The 23,014-nt window shown below is 46.6% G+C and overlaps 2 protein-coding genes across 2 annotated transcripts; one reads left to right on the plus strand and one right to left on the minus strand.

Moving 5' to 3' along the window:
* Positions 1 to 180: 180 nt before the first annotated feature.
* Positions 181 to 16,971, minus strand: shisa7b (shisa family member 7). The gene is made up of 8 exons (XM_034600856.1): positions 16,217 to 16,971; positions 14,490 to 14,732; positions 14,222 to 14,338; positions 13,863 to 14,008; positions 12,350 to 12,418; positions 8,788 to 9,021; positions 5,640 to 6,018; positions 181 to 4,671 (listed from the first exon to the last, which is right to left on the minus strand). Exons 1-8 carry the CDS (start codon positions 16,642 to 16,644, stop codon positions 4,209 to 4,211), a joined length of 2,079 nt encoding a protein of 692 aa, XP_034456747.1. The 5' UTR covers positions 16,645 to 16,971; the 3' UTR covers positions 181 to 4,208.
* Positions 16,972 to 21,392: 4,421 nt separating this feature from the next.
* Positions 21,393 to 22,556, plus strand: LOC117770653 (intraflagellar transport protein 57 homolog). The gene has a single exon (XM_034600306.1). The coding sequence runs from the start codon at positions 21,393 to 21,395 to the stop codon at positions 22,554 to 22,556; it is 1,164 nt and encodes a 387-aa protein (XP_034456197.1).
* The last annotated feature ends 458 nt before the right edge of the window (positions 22,557 to 23,014 follow it).

Here is a 23,014-nt window from a genome sequence, read left to right on the forward strand (position 1 = left end):
ATTAGTAGGTAGCATAAAACTAGGAAAACATTTGAGAAGAGAATGAGGAAAAGTTCTGACTTATTTTCTGTGTAATGTGGAATCGTTTAATCTATTCATCTGATAACTGAACATGAGCCTGGGAATGAAAAACTCACACATGACGAGTCCAGTTTCATCAAACAAGTCACACACACAACATTTAGTGGGATTTTTTTTTTTTTATTGTTATTATCAATCAAACAGTATGATTTCTACAAACGCAAGAATCCATCACCAATAACAAAGGGGTTGCACATCTGTGAGACCTTTGTCTGGATATTCTTGGAAATAGACATATAAGGGGATGTAATAAATAAATGTATCATACAATTTGAGGTATGCAGAGTAGCTTTGAGAATACAAATACAGGCCATGCCTCCCCCTCGGTGGCAAACACACACACACGCACACAGGCGCACACACACACACACTCACACACACACACACACACTCAGATCAGGGGGAGCATTTAACCAAACAGATTACAACATGAGTATCAGACCTTTGAAGGTATGAGGAGAAATGAGAAAGAAAATACAAACTGAATTTTCACGTGTCATTTACATTTCCCCTCCCGTTGTTTTTTTTGCCTCTTCCTCTTTTAAAAGTTAATGAGATGTTTTCAGTGTAAAAACCACAGAACCTTCCGAGTCCTTTCAGCCGAAGGCCAGTCGCAATACCAACTCCTCCATAACCCACAAAAAAACCCTCGTTCTTCCTTCTTCGCGTGTATTGCAACTTTAAAAAGCTGAGTTAACACCGTTCGTCGAGTCGCATTTGTGCCTTTTAAAGTTCTGTTCGAATGAGCACAAATGAGAAAGTAGCTTACAAAAGACAAATCGCTTTTTGCAGGTACACGTTCAAGCCACACAAGCTCGTCGAGCGAGCAATAACTGACACACTCGGCCGTTTCACTTCTGTTCAAATACCAAAACGTGACACAATATATAAGCCTTCCATCGCTAAACATGTTCAAACGTCTGAAAAGTCCCCGCTGTGGTGAACGTAGCTCGACCAGAGAAGCTGTGATTGATCAGTGTTCCCTTTTTTTTTTTTAAAGAAAAATAAATAATAAATCAAATCAAACAACGACAGGCCTTTAAATTTCATTACAAGTTGATATGAACACGTAATGAGACTCGGGCGTTAAAATCGTCTTCGTGTGCCGAAGACAAAAACCGAGTTCTGTCAAAAATGAGGTTCAGCATTCCTAAGAAGAAGAAGAAGAAGAAGAAGACACTGAGAGAGTTACGCACACGGGCACACAAATGAAAACAGACACATGTACATTGACACATATACACGCCGTGACATCATCAGTCAGCACTATGACATCATCAACACTGGCTTCTGACATCGTCATGCGGTTTCGTCTTTTCTCTTTGATTGCATCAGCTCGTGTTGTTGAGTGTACAAATGTTTTTTTCTTTTCTTTTTTTAAAATTCCACTAGAAAGTTTGAATATTGAAAATCCAGGATTGTACATTAAAGTTCAGAGATTTAAAAAAATAAATGCGTGTTTCAACAAAAAATAAATAAGCAAATCAAAAATAACCATCGTGATAAAGAGAGTCTGATCGAGCAGGGGGGGGGGGGGGATCATTACATGTATGATCATAAACCATGAACACATGAGCACACGTGTTTGTACTTAAAGACTAAAGGTGGCTGGCGGCAATCACATCCGTCGTTATCGAGGGGAAACAGAAAACCTCGGACGAGGCCTCACGAGTCCCTGGAACCCCCGAGAGGGTCAGAAGGTCCATCTCACAGCCAGAGGAACTAAAAAATGTACAAAATATGACATCATCATGGCCAACACTCCTCCCGCCGTGCTATCGAGGACTCATGGTCGGGTGTTTTTACATGTTCCACAAAAGTTCCTTTGCTTTGAATTCCTTTGCATGTTTATATTTTTTTTCTCTACACGTATATATAAAAAAATGAATGTTTTGCACAAGCATGCCCCCGGACACTGACACATGGAAATGAGAAGCAGACGCTGCACAGAGCACAGACACAAAGATAATTCGGTATAGCCCTTAGTGTGAAGTGTCCATTGTCCCCGGCCTTGAACCCGTCTGACCCCTTTTCCTTCCACAAGAGGCGAGCGGCTGAATTCGCAGGTAACGTGCGCCGTCGTAGACAAAAGGGAGGATTTGCTTAACGGCAATCGGTCGCGAAAACAGTAACGTCCGACTTCCAAAAAACTCGAGTTTGAAACAGTGTTTGGGGGACGTTTGCTTTGTCAGCGTCGATATTAAAACGTTTGACCCACACAGAGTCTTAAATCTTCCAATTGATCTGATTACGCAACGGGTCACAGCACAATGATCAACGCTCACGAGAGTTCACTGTACAAAGGCCTTAAGTTAAAGTGGATTTTAGTGGATTTTAAGGCCCGGTCACACCAGGAAGTGGGACATTAAAATTCATCCAAGTCTTGTGTGAAGTATTTGGATTTAAAAAATCCTCGGGGGGGTGTCGAGACTCCCGAAGAGGACTGTCACTTCAAATGTGGGGAGAAAATGTTTCTATTAAAACTTGTTTGAATTGTAAATATACAGTTTAGAAGCGCATCATACAGTTTGAAGTAGTTTGCCTCGTGAACCAGCGGAGGGCGCTTGACCTGCTGAACTCTTGACCTATCAGTAAAGTTAGCCAGTATTGTTACGTAGTTTTGCTAAGAAAATGAAGGATGCTAGCAGGCAAAGGCATCCTGAGGGTACAATCAAAGACATCAAAGGGGGCGGCTGTCGAATACAACGAACAAATTTTGCTGAATGTAAAACTTTATATTTGGAGAAAGTGACAGCCCTACTACCCCTGACAGGGTTAGCTGTGAAACTACAGAAGCTAACAAGCTAATCGCTAAAATGCTAACCAGCCGGAACACAGCACGGGTCAGTCACGATATTTACTTCAATGTTCCTTCTACTCTCAACTGGCATTTTCTTACATTACACAATTTAATAATCGAGGGGAAAAAAGCTTAACGAGCTAACAGGATTAACGGGCTAACAGTTAGCAGCTAGCTTCTCAGCTCGCTCAAGATAATCATCTTCACAAAGTTTCACAAATTCGACAAGTTCACAGTTTATTCAAAAGACGTGTTCCTTCACCACAAATGTCTGCGTCATTCCCCGTCTAGAAAAACATGGCTCTTTCATAAACTACAGGTAAAATAAAGGTGAAACGCGTCGCTAATTAGCCAACGCTAGCTTACTCCAATTTAGATTTGGTTATTAGTGTAATTCACAGTTCACCAAAGTTAATCTCGTCATTAAGATTGAATTAAATCCAGTGATCACAACCATCACTGAAATAAACCCACGCTGGTGTGACTGGGCCTTTACAGCAGCAGCTTCCATTTACATTTAGATTTTTTGCCAAATAAAGGCATTAAGTGTATTTTCCACTTGTTCTGTGAATCGAACCACAAATCAATCATGTGACAGAGAACTGCGTTCGGCTGGATTAATTTAGCAGTTTAACGTTCATGATAGTCCAATCACAACAATGTTCGGCCTTGAAATGACAAACTGGCTGACTTCAGGATAAATACGTTTTATACACAAAGTCCAACAGGGCTCCTTATTATTAATATCAGGTTAAATCTTATAAAAGAGCAACTTGTTTGGTTTTAAATACTTTTATAAATACAAAGACAAGCAAACCGGTCTGCCTCTGCCTCGGCGCTCTCCGTCATCCACACTGGATTCAAAGACAGAGGAAGTTCTGTCAGAGCGCTCGAGGACTCAGAGGACAGCGCAATAAAAGTCGAGGACAAGTCAATAAATTATAATCAGCGGGTATCCTTCAATAAAAGTCACAGCGAATACCCAGCAGCCTTAAAACTTCACTCATACTGTATTTTTTTGCTCTTTTGAAGTGGACGTGTGTGTCTTCCCTTTGCAGAAAATGGCTGAATATTCTTTTCAACACGCGAAGTGACGAGGAGGAAATCAAGTGGCTCTGCTCACTGGGAGATTAATGATGTCGTCCACCACTCCGTGTGCTATGATGGGGTCAAACCTCTTCCTCATTTCTTTTTCAGCTGCCTCGTCTTCCCGCTAAATGCCTCAACGCTTTCCTTCCCTCGTCCTGTTTTATATCTTCAGCCTTCACCTCTCCTCCCTCTCTCTCTCTCTCTCTCTCCCTCCTCCTCTCACACCGTCACCTCGTTCTTACTCCCAGTCCGCAGTCCGTGGCCCCCCCCCTCCTCCGGGGATGAAGTGCAACTGTTCGATGGTGTTCTGCCTCTTGTTGGCGAAGGCCATCCTCCGGGAGTTGGGGTGGCCTCCGCCCGTCACCGCTCCACCACCGCTGTGGCCCCGGTGGGGGTCCCAGCCACCGTACATGCCCATCCCGGGCATGGCGGCGGAGCTGCGCTCGCGGTCGTGGTCGTGGCCGCGGTCGTGGTCGTGGCCTGGCGTCGGGTGGGAGTTCATCTTGATCATGTGGTGGCGTTCCATGGACGGCGTGACGCAGATGTTCTGCTGCGACTGGGCCTTCTGGTGGTGGCTGAGCCGGCCCATGGTGGGCACCATCCCACTTCCTCCTCCTCTTTCGCCTCCTCCCATCATCAGCCCCATCGCCATCAGCCGGTCCTCCAGACGGTCAGGGGAGACCAGGAGCCTCTCGTGGGACCTGAAACCAGAGACCAGTTTATTCTGCTGATATTAACTCCACCGACGAGGTTATGTCTTCACCCGTCTTTTAACAGATTTAAACAACACTTGGTGGAAGGAGGGGACATCGGCAAAGGAAGAACACATTCAATTTTGGTGCAGATCCAGGAATCTTATCACTTTCTTAAACATTGTGACATCTTCATCACTTTCCCAGGGCGTCTCTTATAGTCTAATGGTTTTAATATTTTACCTGATCTGGATCTGCACTAAATCTTTCCAAGATTCGTGAAATCCGTTCAGTAGTCTGTGCTGGATTCTTGCTAACTAACAAACTAAATGTTTGTAACCTCATTGGAGGAGGTGACCGGCCACCGGGGAATAAAAACCCCCGAACAGCGAGTCGCTGATTCGACTCGACAGCTCAGACTTCCTTCATCTTCTCTGTCTTAAACTGTCCCGGTGAAATAAAGCTGTGAAAGGCCCAATATAAATAAATACAAATCAAGGTTCCCTTCCTAAAACACGGCTCACATTGTCCAGGAGAATTAATCAGAAATCAAACATTGCTCTAAACTTTAAACACCTTTGTTTCCAGGTCAAGAAACAACTGCAGAGCTGAGTTAAACTTTTTCAAAGAAGTAAAATGTTTGAAATCGGACTGAACAATATCTGTGTTATTTAAAATGAACAGCGTTCCCTCACCTTGTCGGACTCTTTAAACTTTAATGAAGCTGCTCTGCTCTTGACATTAATCTAATATTTTATTCTCTGATTCCCTTTGCTTTTATTCTTTCTTCATCTCTCCTCCATCTGATTTCTAGACGACCTGCTTCCCTCTCATCTTTCACCTTCTCTGATCTCGTTCCTCTCTCCTTTGTTTTTCATCTCCTTGTCTTGTCTGATTTTCCTCTCGTCACACCTCATCCTCTCATCTTCCTCCTCTCACCTCTGCCGTCCTCCAACTCCTCCGGTCTCTGAACTCACCTGCGGAGCGTCTGCGAGTTGGAGCTCCTGCTGGTGCTCATCATGGCTTTGTAGTACTGGTGTTGCTGGTTCTTGGACAGGCGGGACAGCGTGTTGTCCCCAAGGGCCAGCAGCTGGTCCTGGGAGCGGACGCGGCGCGGCGGCCTGTCGAACGAGAAGCTGGTGTACTGCGTCTGGGAGGGCAGCGGGTACGGGTTCGGGGTGGAGGCGGGGATGTGGAGACGGGGCCGGGAGCCGTTGAGGGGCAGCGTTCCCCGAGATCCCAGCGTGTATTCACCTCCATAGGGCAGGTGGTGCTGAGACGAGTGGAAGGACGGCGGAGCGTTGTTGAACCGGCGTTTGGAGTTGTAGTAGCTGGAGTACTCGTCCAGTTCTTTCTCTGGTTCAGCAAAACAAAGACAGAAGTAATGTTTCTTTACGGATTAATGAGCAAACACTCATCTGCTGACGTGTGAGACGACTGAAAGCACCAGAGCAGCTTCTGAATGGAGCTTGTGGTGAGAGCTGCTGCTTCCAAGGTTGAGAATAAATTTCAAATCCCAAAAGAAAGAGAGGGAGACAAACAAAAACCATAGAAAATTCAAATGATAAAACAAAGGAGTAGTTGACAGAAGGAAAAGAGGAGAGGAGGGAAATCTGTCACAGGAAAGGGAGGTGAAACGCTGTGAAAGATAAACAGCAAAGGGTGAAATGGAGGTGATGGAGTCAGAGGAGACGGAAAATTGCAAGAATGGATAATGGAAAAAGAGAGATTGAAAGAAAAGGGGGCGAAAGAGAGGTGTACACTGTATACTGCATGAGGCTCAACAGGAAAAAGGTAAAAGGACGAGTGGACGAACCAGACTGCAACAGAGGACAGACAAAGCTGTGAGAGACAAAGAAGACATGAATGGCGTGAGGATAAAGAAAGGGAGCGACAGAAGAAAGAGGTGGAGACGTGGACGGAACAGTTAGTGAGCTTCATTAACAGTGAAATACAGTGTTTCTGTGCTTTCTGCTCCACAGACCACTTTAATCTTCAAAGCATTTCCATGGAAGCAGCTCCCCGAGAGCCAATTTAAAGCTGACCTTTACCCAGCCACCGCTCTACCTCTTCCTCCCCTCTTCTTCTTCTCTCTCTCCCTCAGCTCTCCTCTCCCTCTTCCTTTTGTCTCCTCTTTTTTTCTCCCCTCCTGCTCTCCAGGTTTTCACCGCCATCTTTCCCTTTCTCTCTCTCGCCGTTTTGTCTCGCCCTCGCCCTCCTCTTCATCTCCCCTCCCCCCCCCCCCCCCCACTCTCTGTTTACTCCCGTCCTGTAAGGCCAAATTATCCCTCCGTCCCTCCCTGGCTGCCGACCGCAGACAAAGAAACCTTTATCAGCGTCCTTCTCTCCACGCTGCCGTGTGGCGAGCGACATCAAAAGAACCAGGGTTCATACGGTGGCTGGTAAGAGAGTTCACTCTCTGTGAGACACAGAGTCTCTGTTTGAAGAGGTGCTTCACCAAAACTGACATTCAGGCATTTCATAATCAGACGAGTGAAAACATTGATTCACTGCGACTGGTTCTGGTTCTTCTGTTAAAGTGTCTCGTAGCTCTGCTGTGGGAAATAAAAACCATCCACTGCACCGATCACGACTTGTTCTTACGTTTCTGTTTGTTTTAGAACTAAAGGCTCATTTACGCTCAACGTCCTTTCGTCCGGATTCGGGGCAAAGTCTCCTGAAAGCTTACGGATGTGGATGAAGCAGATGGTGCAGTACCACCGGAGATCATGAGGGGGCAGTGAAGCCAGTAGTTTAAGCGAGATGACCAGAAGAGACAATCGTTTGAAGGGCGCAGCCGTACGCACGAGAACGTGAAGTGAATATCGGGGGTCAAAGATCAGCAGCGTTTGAATTCCACTGGAGGCCAAGCTGCGATTTGCCTTTTGTACGTGATACATAATTAAAACCAAAAGTACATCGCACTTAGGAACCAATAAAGTAAATAAGTTACAGGTAGAACAAATGGAAAAGGATGAATAAGGAATGGGGGCGTGTCTTCATACGACTTTAATCACGTTACAGAGAGAATTCAAGACCGAAGTGTTTTCTCCTTTCGAGTGAAATGAAATAATAAAGAGCTCCATCTGGTCTCGGCTTTCACCTCATTACTGCCTCCACGTACACACACACACACACACACACACACACACACACACACACACACACGTTCGGCCGAGCAGTAACCATCCATCACTCAGCTGCAGAGCCCCCCCCTCCCCCTGCCGGCTCCAGCAGTCGCAGGGCGAGAGAGCTTCAGACAGACAGAGAGGATAGAGGAGAGAGAGAGAGAGAGAGAGAGGTTGCCAGCCGCTCAAACATCTTTTCTTCCCCATCGACGGCAGCCAGGCCCCTGCAGACCAGCCAACACCCCTCCCCCCTATCTCCACATCTCTCCCTCCCTCCCTCCAATCCTTTCTCCCTCTCCGTCACTCGCCTCTCCCTCCATTCTTCCTCCTTCTGCATCTCTATCTTCCACAATCTCTCCTTTTTTCTTCCTCCTCGTCTGCCCAGTCAGCGTCTTCACGTTTCTCCCATGTTTCTATTTCCTCTCATCCCCTATCCCCCCCCTTCCCCTGCCTCCCCCTTCTTCCTCTATTCGTTTCTTCTTTGTCTTTTTAAACCTGTCACTTTTTGATCCCCCCCCCCCCCGATCCCTTCATTTATTCCCCCCCCTCTGTTTACTTTGCTGTTACGGCTGTTTAGCAGGAGCTGTTTACACGTCCGAGCTGCACCGAGATGATTATTTGGCTCCGCAGCTGAGTCACAAATCTCCTGGCGGCAAAGACCTCTCTGCTCCCGGGAGAATCAGCCGTGTGAAAGTTTGACAAACTGGGACACAATGAGAGAGAAAGAAAAGAAAAGACGCAGGGAGGGAGGACGACGGCGAGCTGGCGTGAGAATAACTGGGCTCGTAGTCGTAGTTTTACAAAGATGTGTTTGTGAGCTTTGAGGACCAAAAATCAAAACCAGTAATAAAATCAAGACGGCTACCAAAGGTGGAGCCAGATCTTCTCTATCGCCCCCTGGTGGTTGGCTACAGTACAGGTCATAAACCCTGTCTCCTCCATGTTAGCAGATGAGACATGGGCCTCCCTTTTGTCTCTCTCGTGCACTTGGACTCACCCAGCCTCTTCAGGGAGCTGTAGCGGTTGATCTCTGGTTTCATGGCGGCATCGTAGGACGGCGGCAGCTGGGCCAGGTTGTGGAAGGAGTGGGAGAAGGAAGGGTGGCTGCTGTTGTGTCTCATGCCGCCGCTGATGAAGCTGCCGCCGCCGCCGCCGCCACCTTTACCGCTGCCTGAGAGCAGGGTGGGACCGGAGGAGAGCTGCTGGGTGTTGTTCATTCGGGGGCCACGCTCTGGAGAGAGAGAGGTGAAAGGGGGATGAAGAGAAAGAGGGAGAGGGAGAGGGAGGGGAGGAAAATGGATTGATGAAGAGTAGGATGATGGTGGTTGAGGGAAGGTAAAACAAAGGAGAGAATGTGGAAGAGGAGAAGGAGATGGAGGATAAAGGAGGAAGAGGATGGAGACGAGGAAGAGCGGACGAAGTCAGAGAAAAACAGAAAAGAGAAGAGGAGGAAAAAGACAGAAGACACGAGCGGGTTAATGATCAGTAAACACAGGAAGTGTCTCCGAGCTCCATGGCGACCATCTATAAATACGACTGTGCTGTTTCATCTGAGGCTCCGACACAAACATATCAACCACATGTAAACACAGAGAAATACACGGAGACTCTGTGCACATTCACATTTATGCAAAGTGCAGAAGCAGCACATCGATCGATTCACATAAAAATTCTTCTTATGTAAGGTTGGTGGTGAGGGGGAGGGGAGGGGAGGGGGCGTCTGTTTTGCAACATGTAAACTCATCATATCAGTTACATCACACAGGACATTCATATACAAACAGACGACCCGACATGAAGTGAAGGGGGGGGGGGGGGGGGGGGGGTGCTTGTTACTCTGTGGAAGGTGACGGCTGTGTATTTATCACGGTGTTACTTTACTTTCTGAGTTTTGGGTCCGGTGATATGGTTCCATCTCTAACTCGTCCTGTCGCTTGTGTTTCCAGCTTTTACCATCACGACACCGACAAACTGGCATCAGAGAGTGTGGTAGCCCCCGACCCGAGCCCATTGGGTTCAGGTCGGGTTCAGGTCGGGTTCTGTCACACGGTGAATCAGGGGAGATATTCTCTAACCATGTGAGTCAATAACACAAACTCAGACTCAAACAGCGAACATTAAATTCACTAAAAACCTGAAAAGCCTTCGGTTCAGGCTCGGTTATTTCGGGCTTGAATCTGTATTGTGTAACTGCAGTTTGCTCCGTGTGGGATGATTTAAGACTGAGCACACCTGACGTGTGCAACGAGCTCACGTCCAGGAGTCGACACATGCTGGATCATCGCGGTTCTGATTTGACATGTTGGATTTATAAAAACAGACGCAGAGTAACTTTATTAACCGGGTGTGAGCAGGAGATGTTTAAAAACGATTACGCAACCGAGGGAAATTGGCCGTTCGCTGTCGTTTCCTGCGTTGGAGACGGACACAATCGATGTGGAGTCCATTCGGGGAGGAAATGGTTATGGGCTGCGATCTCGTTAAGATTACTGTTGGACATATGCTGCTCATTGACCATTGACAGTAATGGGCAATAATGTCTCTGTGAAGCGCCACCCGGGGAACACACACCACATCGCCTTCTGCACCGTGCATGTCACACACACAGGCGCACACAACAAAAAAAAAGAAGTAATGCCAGCTGTGAGATCATATCGTTTCTCTAAAAGCAGGACGAAGGCTGAGGAAAATATGATCGAAACAGAACCAGATGTTGAGTTTAATGTGTGTTTGTGTGGTTTTATCAGAATTAGCTCGGTCATTTCTACGAGCGCACGTTGTTGGACTTTCTTTTGTGTAACACCTACGACGGCTGACAGAGGTTTGATGGTGTCGTCAGCTGCAGTGAGAGCAGAGGGTCTGAGTCAGAGAGCTGAAGGGTTCTGCTCGTTTCCTCGCTGGAGATCATTATCTAACACAGGAGGAGCGAGAACCGAACTAAGGGACGAATATCAGAGTCCACTTCAACTTTGTGACCTAAAGTGTCGAGAGCAAACGAGCAAAGATGAATTAAACTCTTAAAAAACATTAAAGGATGACACTGAAATGTTTAAAACGTAAAATATGACAGATTTTTCAATTATTTATTTTATTCCACCGACTGATCAACTGTTTTTAATCAGATAAAGATGGACGACAGAAACATATGTCGGGTGCAGGTTTGCATTCGGAGACCACGCCCCTCGGACACACAGACAGTGTGACGCCTTCATTGCTCATGGAAAAGCTGGTAAATGTGAGCTTCAGCGTACGGATGTAATTCTTCCCCTGAAGGACACGTGTCGATGTAGCTGCTCTGAAACGATCTTCATCCTCTCATCACGTTTCCTCAGAGATCTTACCCAGAGTTCTGCAGCGGCCACGTGAGACGCTCTAAATCAGCCTCAGCAAACGATTCTTACTGATTTTACTGAGGATGAGGGAAATGTTGTGGGGGAGAAATCACGTCTGCTGGCATTGCTTTTTTGTTTTCTCGGTGCAGAGCCTGGGAAAACAGACCCTGGAAGTGCAGTGACCTGGCTTAGGACCTCTGTTAACGTGTCGTGTCAGCTGTGAGCACATCACTGCAACACAGAGAGAAGAGGAGGAGGAAGAGGAGGAGGAGGAAGAAGAAGATGGGTTTTTTTCCTTCAGCTTGAGAGATTTCATGTTCAGATTTTGTAATGATATCACTCGAGACCCTGCGCTTGTGCTCAAACTGTGCTCTTGCACCCACATATTTTGTCGCCTGAGCTGCAGCTTCAGCTCTCCTCCTTGTGCTATCGTGAATCGTCTCGGATTTCTTCGTGTCGAGATTACCCGACCAAAAGAAATCCAGGTGTAGTGATGACAAATCAAATTGCCCCGTCCTTGTTGTGGTTACTCTTGCTCCAGTAATACAGGGCAAAGGAAATACAGGGCGACGTATATTGTCTTGAATTGATGCTAGCAACACCTTCATGGATCAACGCATCACAACAAGGGCGGGACAATTCAATTGGCCGTCACTACAGCTGGTCTTCTATTGGTTGATGACTTTTGACCAACGTGTTGCACAAAAAAATCGAAGCGCAAAAGAAACAAAATCCGAGATCCGACAATCATTGGGAGGAGTAGAGCTGAAGCTGGAGCGCAGCAAATCCGACCAATATCTGAGTGCAAGCTCACAGATGTCGAGTGAAAGAGTTACACAATCTGAACATCAAATCAATTAGATGCTCTTGAATAGAAAAGAAAACCCATAAAAGAGGAAGAAGCACATTTGGAAGCAGGCTTGTGGTCTTGGTGGTGGTGGGGGGGTGGGGGTGGGGGGGGGGGGCAGACAGGCTTGCATTAAGCAGAGGGGGCGGGGCCAGACAACTTGTAGCTCGCACTCTTATCCATCGTGTGTCACTCTCAACACGGCCGTGTCGTCACAAACACAGATATGAGTTGACAGTGACACAGCTGTTTAAAGAGCACAGGACGACAGGCCGTCCAACCAACACAACACAGACAGACAGTGTGGTCGTGAGGCCGCCGACCCGGCCGGCAGCTCGCCGCCGCCCGTGCTTGGCCGCGCTGCTGACCACGAGGCTTACCGATGGTCGCAGAGTGTTTGGGGCTGGAAGCACCCCCCTGCTGGTTAAAGTGGTGGTGCAAGTTCCCGGCTGCAAAGAGAGCAGAGCTGACAAACTGACGGACAAACCACCGGAGACACGAGAGGCGTGTCGAGTAAGCATTTGTGTCAGCAGAGAGAGAGACAGTGGGAGACACAGGACAGAGAGACGGACCCTCCAGGAATACAGTGGGTTTATCAACCCCACGTGCTCAATTCAGTCAAACTGCTGCTCAGACTGAGTCTTCATTTTCATTTAAAAGTACTTTCCTCTGACGGCAGAAAATTAAACTGCAACATTTTGATTAAATCGTTTTATAATTACGGACATTTTTGAAGTTGAAACTGCTTTTCTCTGATCTATACCGGCGTGTTCTGAAGATATTTGGGTTTGGGATTTATCAATAACACCATTTAATCAAAATAAAGAAATTATATGACAAATAATCAATAATAATAAATGTTTAAAAACTGTAAAAACCCTGTGTTGTGTGAGACGTCAAAGTGATTCAGTATTTATAGAGCGTGGAGTCTGAGTTAGTGTTTGTGGACGAGCACTTCAGTTCCCAACAACACGTCCAGCTCCTGTGAAGTAGCTGCTCTCGCTCTGAGGAGGGGGGAGGAGCCTCGACAACAACAGGGACAGAACAGCCTCAGGCTATTTTCATTTGTCAGATTCATCAGAACAAAAATTCAAATCCTGGAGAGACTGACGGCGGAGACGTGAGAGACAGCAGCCGAGCGACAGAGAGACAGAGAGACAGAGAGAGAGAGAGAGAGAGAGAGAGACAGAGAGAGAGAGGACAGTGTGTGTTGTTTTTGTGTGTTCACACTGTTGTCGTGTGAACGGTTAACGTACAACGAGACAAATTCATTCACGCTCAGAGAGAAAATATTAGTTAAATGTGAATAAAACCAGAGAAATGTGAACGTTTCAACTCTCATCTGCTAATATGAGAAAAATTAAATACAGAAAGTACAAATTCAAAAAAAGGACTGTTTCTTATAAACCTATAAAAGATGTATGTGGTAGCAATTATTACTAAAACAGCTCAGATATTAGAAATAATAATTAAACATTTAAATAATAAGTTATTTCTTTCTGTCCAAAACCTAACTTTAATAAACACTACAAACTCAGGGGGTTCGGTGACAGTGACATCATCAACATTTAGTTAAATAACAAAAAATATTTTCTTTTCTAATCTAATTCATGTTGTATGTCAATGTACATTTTCATATAAAGATTAAGAGAAAAGATTCAATAAGTGACTGAACTTTATGTTTATGTTCATTAACTTTTCACATTCAGTCATATGTAGTTAGAGTTACAGATATTTTCGTTTCTACAGAGAATAAATAAAAGAAAACCCACATTTTGATGCTGCGATTAAACTGGGATCTTCACGATATGGACTCAAACCTTCTTTTCATTTATCGGACTTCAAGTTGATTATTTATTTGATCCGTTTGAACGTGAACGTGTGGACACTCACTGCGGTTGTCTTTGCTCTGCAGGATGGGGGTGTAGAGGTTTTTGGACGTGCGTCCGTCCGAGGTGGTGCTGGTCAACATGGCGGTGTTGTTCCTCTCTCCCTGCTGCACGGGGCTCGACTGGTGGCGCAGGATGTCCACCAGTGATCTGACACAGCAGAGGACGGACGGAGGGACGAGAGGAGGAGGAGGAGGGAGAGACGGACAGAGATGTGAGGAGGAAGAATATCCAGACACACAGAATTCAGACTTTTATCTTTGTCCATTAACCAAAACTTTATCAAAATCAAATCAGATTCTGTGCATCTTGCTTTGCTTCACATGACGTCTGTTTACGACCTCGACGGACACTCGGTCTCACCTGGGCATGTTGACGTCTCGGTTTCGGGGTCGACGCGCCACCTTGCTGAAGGCGATCCTGACGCCCACCGCCACGACCAGCGTGAAGGAGATCACACCTCCGATCACGTAGGCCGTACTGATGTTAGGGGAAACAAACGTTAGCTCACGTTAAAGAAAAACAGGCAGCGGACAAAACCCTTCTCTTTCATAATTACATTTTCTTTCATTTCTTTGTGTGTGTGTCTTCATCTTTCTTCATTCACTTTGGTTTGAGTCCAGACTCTCACCTGCTGTTCTGCAGCGGCAGCGTCTCGAAGTCCGGGTCGGGCTTGTTCCCGGTGGGCGCGGTGGAGGTGACCTGCGGGTCGGCCCACACCGGCGACTTGTAGTTGTTGCAGGCTTCCTGGTCCAGCCGGCTCCTCTGGTGCTCGCAGCAGAAGCGGTAGTGGCAGGTGCCGCAGCAGTAGATGTAGCTGCCTTTGGAGCAGTTGAAGGTTGTGTCAAAGTGGCCCATGACGTCGTAGTAACCCCTGAGGAGACATTTTGTCAGTGACGTTACAGAGTTTGTGACCTCATTGACCTAATTTCTACAAACCAGTGGAAGAAGTACACAGATGTTTAGTAAAATTAAAAATCTGACGTTCAGAAAACTGTCCTTTGCTGCAGCTCCTCTTTTCAGCCTCTGTCTCAAACACTTGGTTTTAGCTCCTGTCTCTTTAAACCCAGTCTGCCCTGATTGGTCAGCTGTTCCTCTCCAAGTTTCCAGGTTGAACGACATGTTTCCACGGAAATCGTGTCAACGAGCGTCGAGGTTGGTTTTCTATGGTTTGGTGGGTGTGTCACAGGAGTCGTCCAATCAGCAGCGTGTATATAAAGTTCTCTACAGACGTGGCAGCTGCTGTTTGGTCTTCACATCAACTGAACCAATGGCATTTAACCCTGAGACTTCTTCCGGAGAAATGTTTTCAGTGGAGCGGACTTAACATAAAACGTCTCCTTTAGAAGTTCAGTATCGAGGAGCATATAATGCAAATGCTCTGGTATGTCCTCAAACTGTAGCTGAGTTAATGTTTCAGTGACTCTCCACCTCTGCTGCCAACACGCTGCTGCTTTGCAGAGGCAGCTTTCCAATGAGCTAATGCACATTTCTCCTTTCTTCTCCCACTGGGTTTGAGGCATGTTGTGAGCTGCCTACGTACTCGATGCACCATGTTGTGTTGATGGAACAGATCTGATCTGTGCAGCTGGAGGAAGTATAATGTCCGACAAGATGGAAAATATTCATGTGCGATCCTGAGAATAATTTCACATTCTTTTTTTTACACTCCCGCTTACGAACAACACAAGAAAAATGTCTGAGGAAGAAATTAGACATTATTGTAGAACACAGAATATCCACACGTGGAAACTTCTCAGATCATCGGTGTGTTTAACGCAGGATTCGACCTCAGTAATTAAACTAAAAGCTTCCTGTGATCGAATAAAACCACGAGAACCTTTGAGAGATTCACGACAGATTCATAGATGGTGTTTGTCTCGTGTCGTCGTCCTGTCAGTGCTGCGTTCCTCCGCCTGAACGAGCTGCTGCTGGTGAACGTGCTGCGGAGCCGCTCGCCAACACACAGGCTGATTTAGAGCCCATCGCATGTTGCCTAGCAACAGCGAGACGCCTCTGAGTGGAGACTGGAAGCCGGAGCGAGTTTGTGGCATCAGAGGAATCAACACATCACACGGATGGAAATAAAATAGAGACGTGACATGAACTTCACTCAACACCAGCAAACTGATTTTACCCATCAACTTGAATCCACGAGATTTATCTGATATATTAAATAAAAAATACATTTTCCATGAGCTAAATCATGTGAAATCAAACTTCAGCAATTTCATTCAAATCTCTTCCGTCACTAAAATACTAAAGACATTATAAGTGTAAATTTAAAATCAGCGGTGATGAACCAAAACTGAGCAAACTCAAACTCAACAGGAAACAGGAAACAGATTTGTTCTTTACCTGCACACGTCCACATCCACCAGCTGTCGGGGAGGCGGAGCCACCTGGGCCGCTCCGAGTGGAGGCTTCAGGGCGTCGGCCGTCATGTTCCTCGGCAACATGGTCTGAGGGAGGGGCTTTGGAGGAAGCTCGGCCATAACTGGTGGAGGAGAATCGTCCCCGTCCTCCACCTCGGCCGCTTTGGGCGCCACTTTGGGTCCGGCGGGCGGCGGCGGCAGCCGTGGCTTGTAGCCGGTCAAGAGGAACAAGGTGCTGCTTGTTTTGCCACCGCTGCCGGTCAACGTCCTCACATCACCATCGACAGCGCGTCCTGCCTTGGTGATGGTTACCGAGGAAACGGCAAGGCAGGAGAAAAGCAGGACGGCGAGGGACGAGTAAAACATCCCTCCGGAAATTGTGGGTTTCATCGTTTTTACCACAAAGTTCATGAACCGACGTCAAAAAAAAATCCAATGAGCCAACGATCGGCGTCCTCTTCCAAGATGGCAGCTCGTCGACGTATAAAAAGGCTCCGTATGAAAAGGTCAGACCCTGGTGAACTCACAGCGTCGTGTTTCGTCCACGTGGCACAGGAGCGAAGGTTTTTCTCTGGGAGTTCATCAACGGGTTTCACTCCTTCATCCTAATGTAAACATGTCTCTGCGTACGAATCCGTCCCTTAAGCAGCTTTTGTAAACATTGAGGTCTTTCAGCGTTTTTCAGGCCCCAGACAAAGTGCCTGTGAAATGGCTAAAGTCTGAAATCATCTTAAAGTAAAACGTCAAGTAATGAACAACATGGGTTTGTGTCAGGGCAGCAGGTGTCAGATAAGTTTGGTTCTGACGAAGTTTTACAGTCCACTGGCCAAAAATGTAAAATCGTTAAAATAGGCAGTAATCTCTTTTCTTTTCGTAAACAAAATGAGAGCGAGAAAAATGTAAACTCTTAACGTAGCGACCTGTAGAGTCTGCAGAGTTTTCCTTTTATGGCACGAAAGTTACAATTCACATGAGAGACGGAAATGGAAAACGTCTGTAAACATTGAGCGCTGAATGTAAACTTGTATTTTTCTCCTTTAATGAGCTGTGACGGATGTCGGAAGAATTCTTGTGGGAGTTTGGCACTTCTGTTGTCCTGCGTGGAAAACGGACGCGTGAAATCATACGTGGAAAAAAACGACAAAGCAGATTGTGTGTTCAAGCTCCGCGTGTGTGTGTGTGTTTGTGTGTGTAAACAACACAGCTGGCTGCTTTGAGTGAGTCTTAACAAAGCTGTGACCTCTTTTTTACGTGTCTTTCACAATTCGTCCGATAAGCGAGCTCCTTCCTTTCAAAAGCGATTTCAGTAAAGGTCAAGATGCTTGAAGTTTTGGTTTAAATCAGAAAAGTGGATTTAGACGTCACAGATCCGAGAGAAGGTCCGGCAGCGAGCGACCGCGAGGACGGAGATCAGTTCTGTAAATGAGCGTGTCAAGGCATTCACGAAAACAGTGATCGACAGCGACGGGATTACAGAAAGAAAAAGCCGGAACAGCGCGGGAACCTTATGTGCGTTCGATACCCTTGTGTGAGTGTCTCTGCTCTGAGTTGAGCTTGGCCCAGCAGAAGAGAACGAAGGAGGGCTTGGGCCCGGTTCTAGCAGGGCAGCGAGGTTCTGCCCACAGAACAGACATGAAAATGTCCGGATTCATCCGTCAGCACAGCGGAACACGGGATGACGACGGGGGAACTCGACGCGGCCACGATTCACCGCCGCACTCGGACGCCCGCCGCAGGCTCGTCGGGTCACAGGTTCGGTTCGGACGCAGGTCGAAAGAAAAAAGTCACAACTTACGAATCTGCTCTTTCATGCAAACGTAGGAAATGTGGGTTTTCCTGCGCTGACTCCCTGAATGTGTGCGTGCACCGACGTGAAGATCACTTAAACATCGTGAGGCGTTCGGTCAATGTGAAAGGTTTCGTATGGCTGGTGTTCGGTATGGCTTTAGGTTGCTTTTTTCTTTTTGTCTTTTTCTTACAAACTGAATCCTCTTACACCGAAAAGGTAAAAACAGTGAAAGGTTTTAAATTGCATGTTTCGAGTAAAAGAAGAGGAAGAATGTTAAAAAGAAGAGAAAAGGTTGAAGAGGTCGGATAAGGGGGGTGGGGGGGGGGGGGGCGGGTTCGGCGTGATCGAGACGCCACGTGTGGAAGAGACGGGAGACGACACGGAGCGAGAGGCTTCTCTCGTAGAAGCGACTGGAAGAAGGAGATAGGGAAAGTGTCAGCAGTGTTTCACAGACTGAGACGACAGTAAATCTCTGAGCCTTTGAGATAGCAGCAGCAGCAGCAGCAGCAGCAGCAGCAGCGGAGGAGGAGGAGGAGGAGGAGGAGGAGGTGGTGGAGGTGGAGGAGGTGGTGCTTGTATTTATCAGCTTCAGACGGGGGCTTGTCAGTCAAACGCCGTCCTGCTGAAGCCTTGTAGCGTTCAGTTAGAAAGCACTTTGAACCAATAATGCACTGATCATCGTCCCGGGAGGAGAAGAGTCTTTAAAGCAGCAAAGACACAGAGAGACATAAACGGTATAAACTCTCTGCAGGTTAAACGTGACGAGACGCAGGAGGTGGACGAAGCCGTTTGCTCTGCTTCTTCCTCTTGACACAGTCAGCTTGGCACCTGGTTTTGGTTTCGCTTGTAACAAAAGAAACGACAGACGAGACGGGAAGAGGCTCAGAAACCTGGATTCCCAACAGCATCAAGGAGAGGAGGACTGCAGCGTCCGGTGAGGAGCGTCGGCTTCGAGGGGAAACGTCCGGGAGGTGCAGCCGTCACCTGCTCGCCGTCTCTTCAGGTTCACATCCACTCCACAGGATTCACACTGAAAGAGACGAACACAACACAAAAAGAGATTTATTAAAGTAAATTTAAGTAAATCATATTTAATTCATTATATTGTGATTTGTTTTCATCTTTTCCCCCAAAAAACACAACTCGTCTGAACATTTAGCCTGAAAGTTTCCGCAGTCGCTGAAAATGAGGATGAAACTTTTCCTGCTGCTTCTTCTGATGACAAACAAACTCCACAAAATGTCAGAAACACTATTTTACGCACATTTTCTCACGAAGTAAAAAAAGAGTAAAGCAGAAAATAGATTTTTGAATAAACGATGAAAACAAAACAAACAACAACAAAGTTTGCTGAGGCGACTTAAAGTAAAAGACGAAAACAAACGAGGGAATCGAACCTCCTGCAGTTTCTGTTAGGATTCTGTTGATAATGTTGACTTTATTACTTCCTGTGTCAAATGCAGAAAAACAACAGACTGTAGTTTGGGCCGAGACGAACTTTCTACAGGAAGTCGACGGCTCAGAGATGATTTTATATACAAGACTCCGGCCTCCAGCAACTTTACGTGGAGCTTATTGAAAGCTTGATTAGACCTGAGATTCTGCTGAATGGAGGGACACACACACACACACACACACACACAGACACACACTCACACACACAGACACACACACACACTCACACACATCAGCTGACAGCGGAGACGGGAGCAGCCGTGATCTGACTTTGATAAAAAGAGAGCAGGCGACATGACAGCTGCCATATGGACTCATCTGACAGAGGGGCCGAGCAGAGAGACCACAGATGTGTGTGTGTCTGTGTGTGTGTGTGTGTCTGTGTGTGTGTGTCTGTTTACAGAATGAGGCCTGCAGCGTCAGGAACGGCAGAGACTCAGCACTGCTGTCAGGAGGAAATCCAACAAACTGATCTTTTCTCCCTCTTGTTAAATACTTTCAAACGTTGTGTCTCCATTAACCTCGTGAACTGAGCTCTATGTAAACGTCTGTCGTGACCTTTGACCCCCGCGAAGCCAGATAACAGGTTTTTAAATGTTTGATATTTCAGAGCCGACTGACGCGTCTGTGTTTGTTTGCCGATATGAAAACTTTTATTTTACAGAAACATTTATTTTAACATTTGACATAATGTTTATTTTCTTAATTCCACTTGGTTCTTTCCATAACAAAAAAGAAAAGAGATCAGCAGCAGGACAAGTTTCAGCCTCTGGAGCAGCAACACGACTCTGCAGCCGACAGAAGCATCAGAGCGGCAGTTTCTAAAGATATGTTTTAACACGCAGCATCAGAAAGATAGAAACATGCACGGCAGAGAATAATTATCAAATTATATGAAAAAAGGACGTTATTCTCTCAATGTGAGAGGAGGATACGAGCACAGGATGTTCTGATTCCAGGACTGGACCGGGACTATTTCCTGGATCACGGTTAACCTACATAGTCTCAGCTGGAAGGTTGTGGTTGCTCCGCTGCCCCGACAGCCCGGCTACACGTCAGCGTGTCTCCACCTCCGGGGGCTTTTCCAACCCGCTTCCTCAGATGTGGTAATTAAGAAGCCCCCGCTGACACACAGCTGAACCTCCGCTGAACCTCCACCGGCTTTCTAGGCGAGAGACGCATCCAATCCAATCAAAATGAACAAAAAAAACAAATAAAATAAATAACATCAGATGTGCGTGTGTTCATGGATTTAATCTGGACCTGGTGTCACAATAAAATACATAAAAAACATAATTCTGAGTCGATCCGATGGAATCTCGTGTTCAAACAGGATGTGAGGGTTCAAACATTGTCGGTTTTATTAGCTGTTATATTTTTGGTGCTTATTAAAACACGATGGTCTCAATCTAAAATCAACACAGTGATAATCGAAGGATAGTCTGCTTTTAACTAATTATTCTTTATCATATTAATATTAAAACATTATGAGCATTATTATCCCGTATTATTTCCTGTTAATATCACCATCACTGTGAAGCACCGTGATCTAACCAAGTCGTGTTTTATGAGGTTTCATGTCAGTTACTGAGACGAGTTTCTGGTTGTTGAGTGTTTTGTATTTTACATTACATTTCATGTATGTATTTGAATTAGGTCGTCCAAACCTTAGCAAATACAACAATTATGATTCAATGACATTTTAAAAACAAACAAAAACAAACAAACAAACAAACAACAGAATACACATGAGCCTTTGAACTTGTCACAGTCATAGGTCTTTGATCTTGGGGCTACGATATTAAATCACATTTCTTTGATCTTCTATACGTCTACCTATAGTATCTCTTCATCCTTTCCACTGGTTTGATTCTGAAATTACGTTGTGTGTCGAGCGGCTGCTAAAAAGCACAAAATGTCGGAAGGAGACGAAGCGGACTGCCCTCGCAGACCAGCTTCCCGGGCGTTTGTCGTGATGGAGCTTCTGTTGGAGAGGCTGAAGCTGTTAAACTACGAGGAGGAAGTTGTGGCCCGACACAACCTGAAGCCCCTGAACAGACATTATTTTGTTGCCAGTCGATATCTGCCTTCCGACCCCGACGAGCAGTTCCACATGTTCCGCGTCATCGCAGCGTGGCTCATCAACGCGGCAGGGAGGTCGTTCCCCGCGCCTCAGGAAAACGACGACCCAACCGCCACCGCGTCCAACATCCTGGCCGAGCTCAGGGCCCTCGGAGGTAAGGGGAATTTCCCACCAACCAATCTCCTCCAGGGTTCTGGCGAGTGTGTCTGCTTCGTGCTGTACCAACTGGCTGAGAAGGCCCTGAAGAAGAGAGGGTTCTCCTTTAAAAGGCCGACCCATGCGAGAGAAAGCACAGAAGACGAGTTCATGATGGAGGACAAGGCAGAGCTAACGTTCGACAATGAGGAGGATGAGACGAGCGATGATGAGGAGGAGGACGAGATGGATCAGGAGGCGGTTGATCCAGCAGAGTGGGCGCTGGAGGTAGAGAGAGTCCTGCCTCAGCTCACAGCCCCGATCGAGACCGACAACAAGGACTGGAGGAGCCACGTGGACCAGCTGCATCAACACAGGGACAGAATATATTCTTCCCTCGAACAGACCATGAGCTTTCTGCACAAACTGCAGGAGGACATCAGTAGCAATATGAAGAAGTTGAGCAGCAGAGAGGAGTCCATCAACTTTCAGCTCAAGCATCTGATCCAGGAGTACCGCGACGGTCAGGCTAAGATGAGAGACGCCTCCGAGCAATATGAGAAGGCCAACGGGCGGATGATGGACAGGACCCGAGTCGTGGCCGAGGTCAACGACAGTCTGAGGAAGGTGAAGAAGCAAATGGAGGAGAAAGGCAGCAGCATGTCTGACGAAGCTCCGGTAGTGAAGATCAACCAGAGTTTGGTGAAGCTGAACCAGGAGATCGCTGAGATGGACGTGACGATCAGCGTCTTGCAGCACCTGCTGCTGCAGGCCAAACTCAGGGAGAAGCACAACATGATGTGCGACATGTACGCCACCAACATCCCCGACGCCGCCGCCGAGCCCTTCAGCCCCAGTTGAAGACGCCAAAGACTTGAGATGTGAAATGTCTCTGTGTAACGTCAAACACCACTAAGGACAAGTCTAAACTTCATTGATACAGTTGTTGTCCTCATTTTGTTCTTTACTCGACTCCAATGCACTGAGTGTTAGGGTGGTTCTAGTTAATATCCCCGTTTAGATATGTGCAGAATAAAACATGAGATTTGATTCTTCTGGAACCATCAACCATGTCCTCCTGGTTTCTTCTTTACTGTACGTCTGCAGCTTGTGGCTGAGCGGCTGCGTCTGTCTGTCTTACTCCATCTTCCTGCCTTTCCTGTCGTCATGCTGAGTCTTGCTGTGTGTCCTACACACACCTATGGATTTGTGACGCTGCCTATACGCCTGCTGCTCGGCCTTCCTGCCCACAGCATGTGTCAGAACACGCCATGAACCTTTAATGAACCTTAGAAGAAGACGTTTCACTTTATATTTGA

This window comes from Hippoglossus hippoglossus, chromosome 11 (assembly GCF_009819705.1).
Source record: "Hippoglossus hippoglossus isolate fHipHip1 chromosome 11, fHipHip1.pri, whole genome shotgun sequence".
Classification (NCBI taxonomy): domain Eukaryota; kingdom Metazoa; phylum Chordata; class Actinopteri; order Pleuronectiformes; family Pleuronectidae; genus Hippoglossus; species Hippoglossus hippoglossus.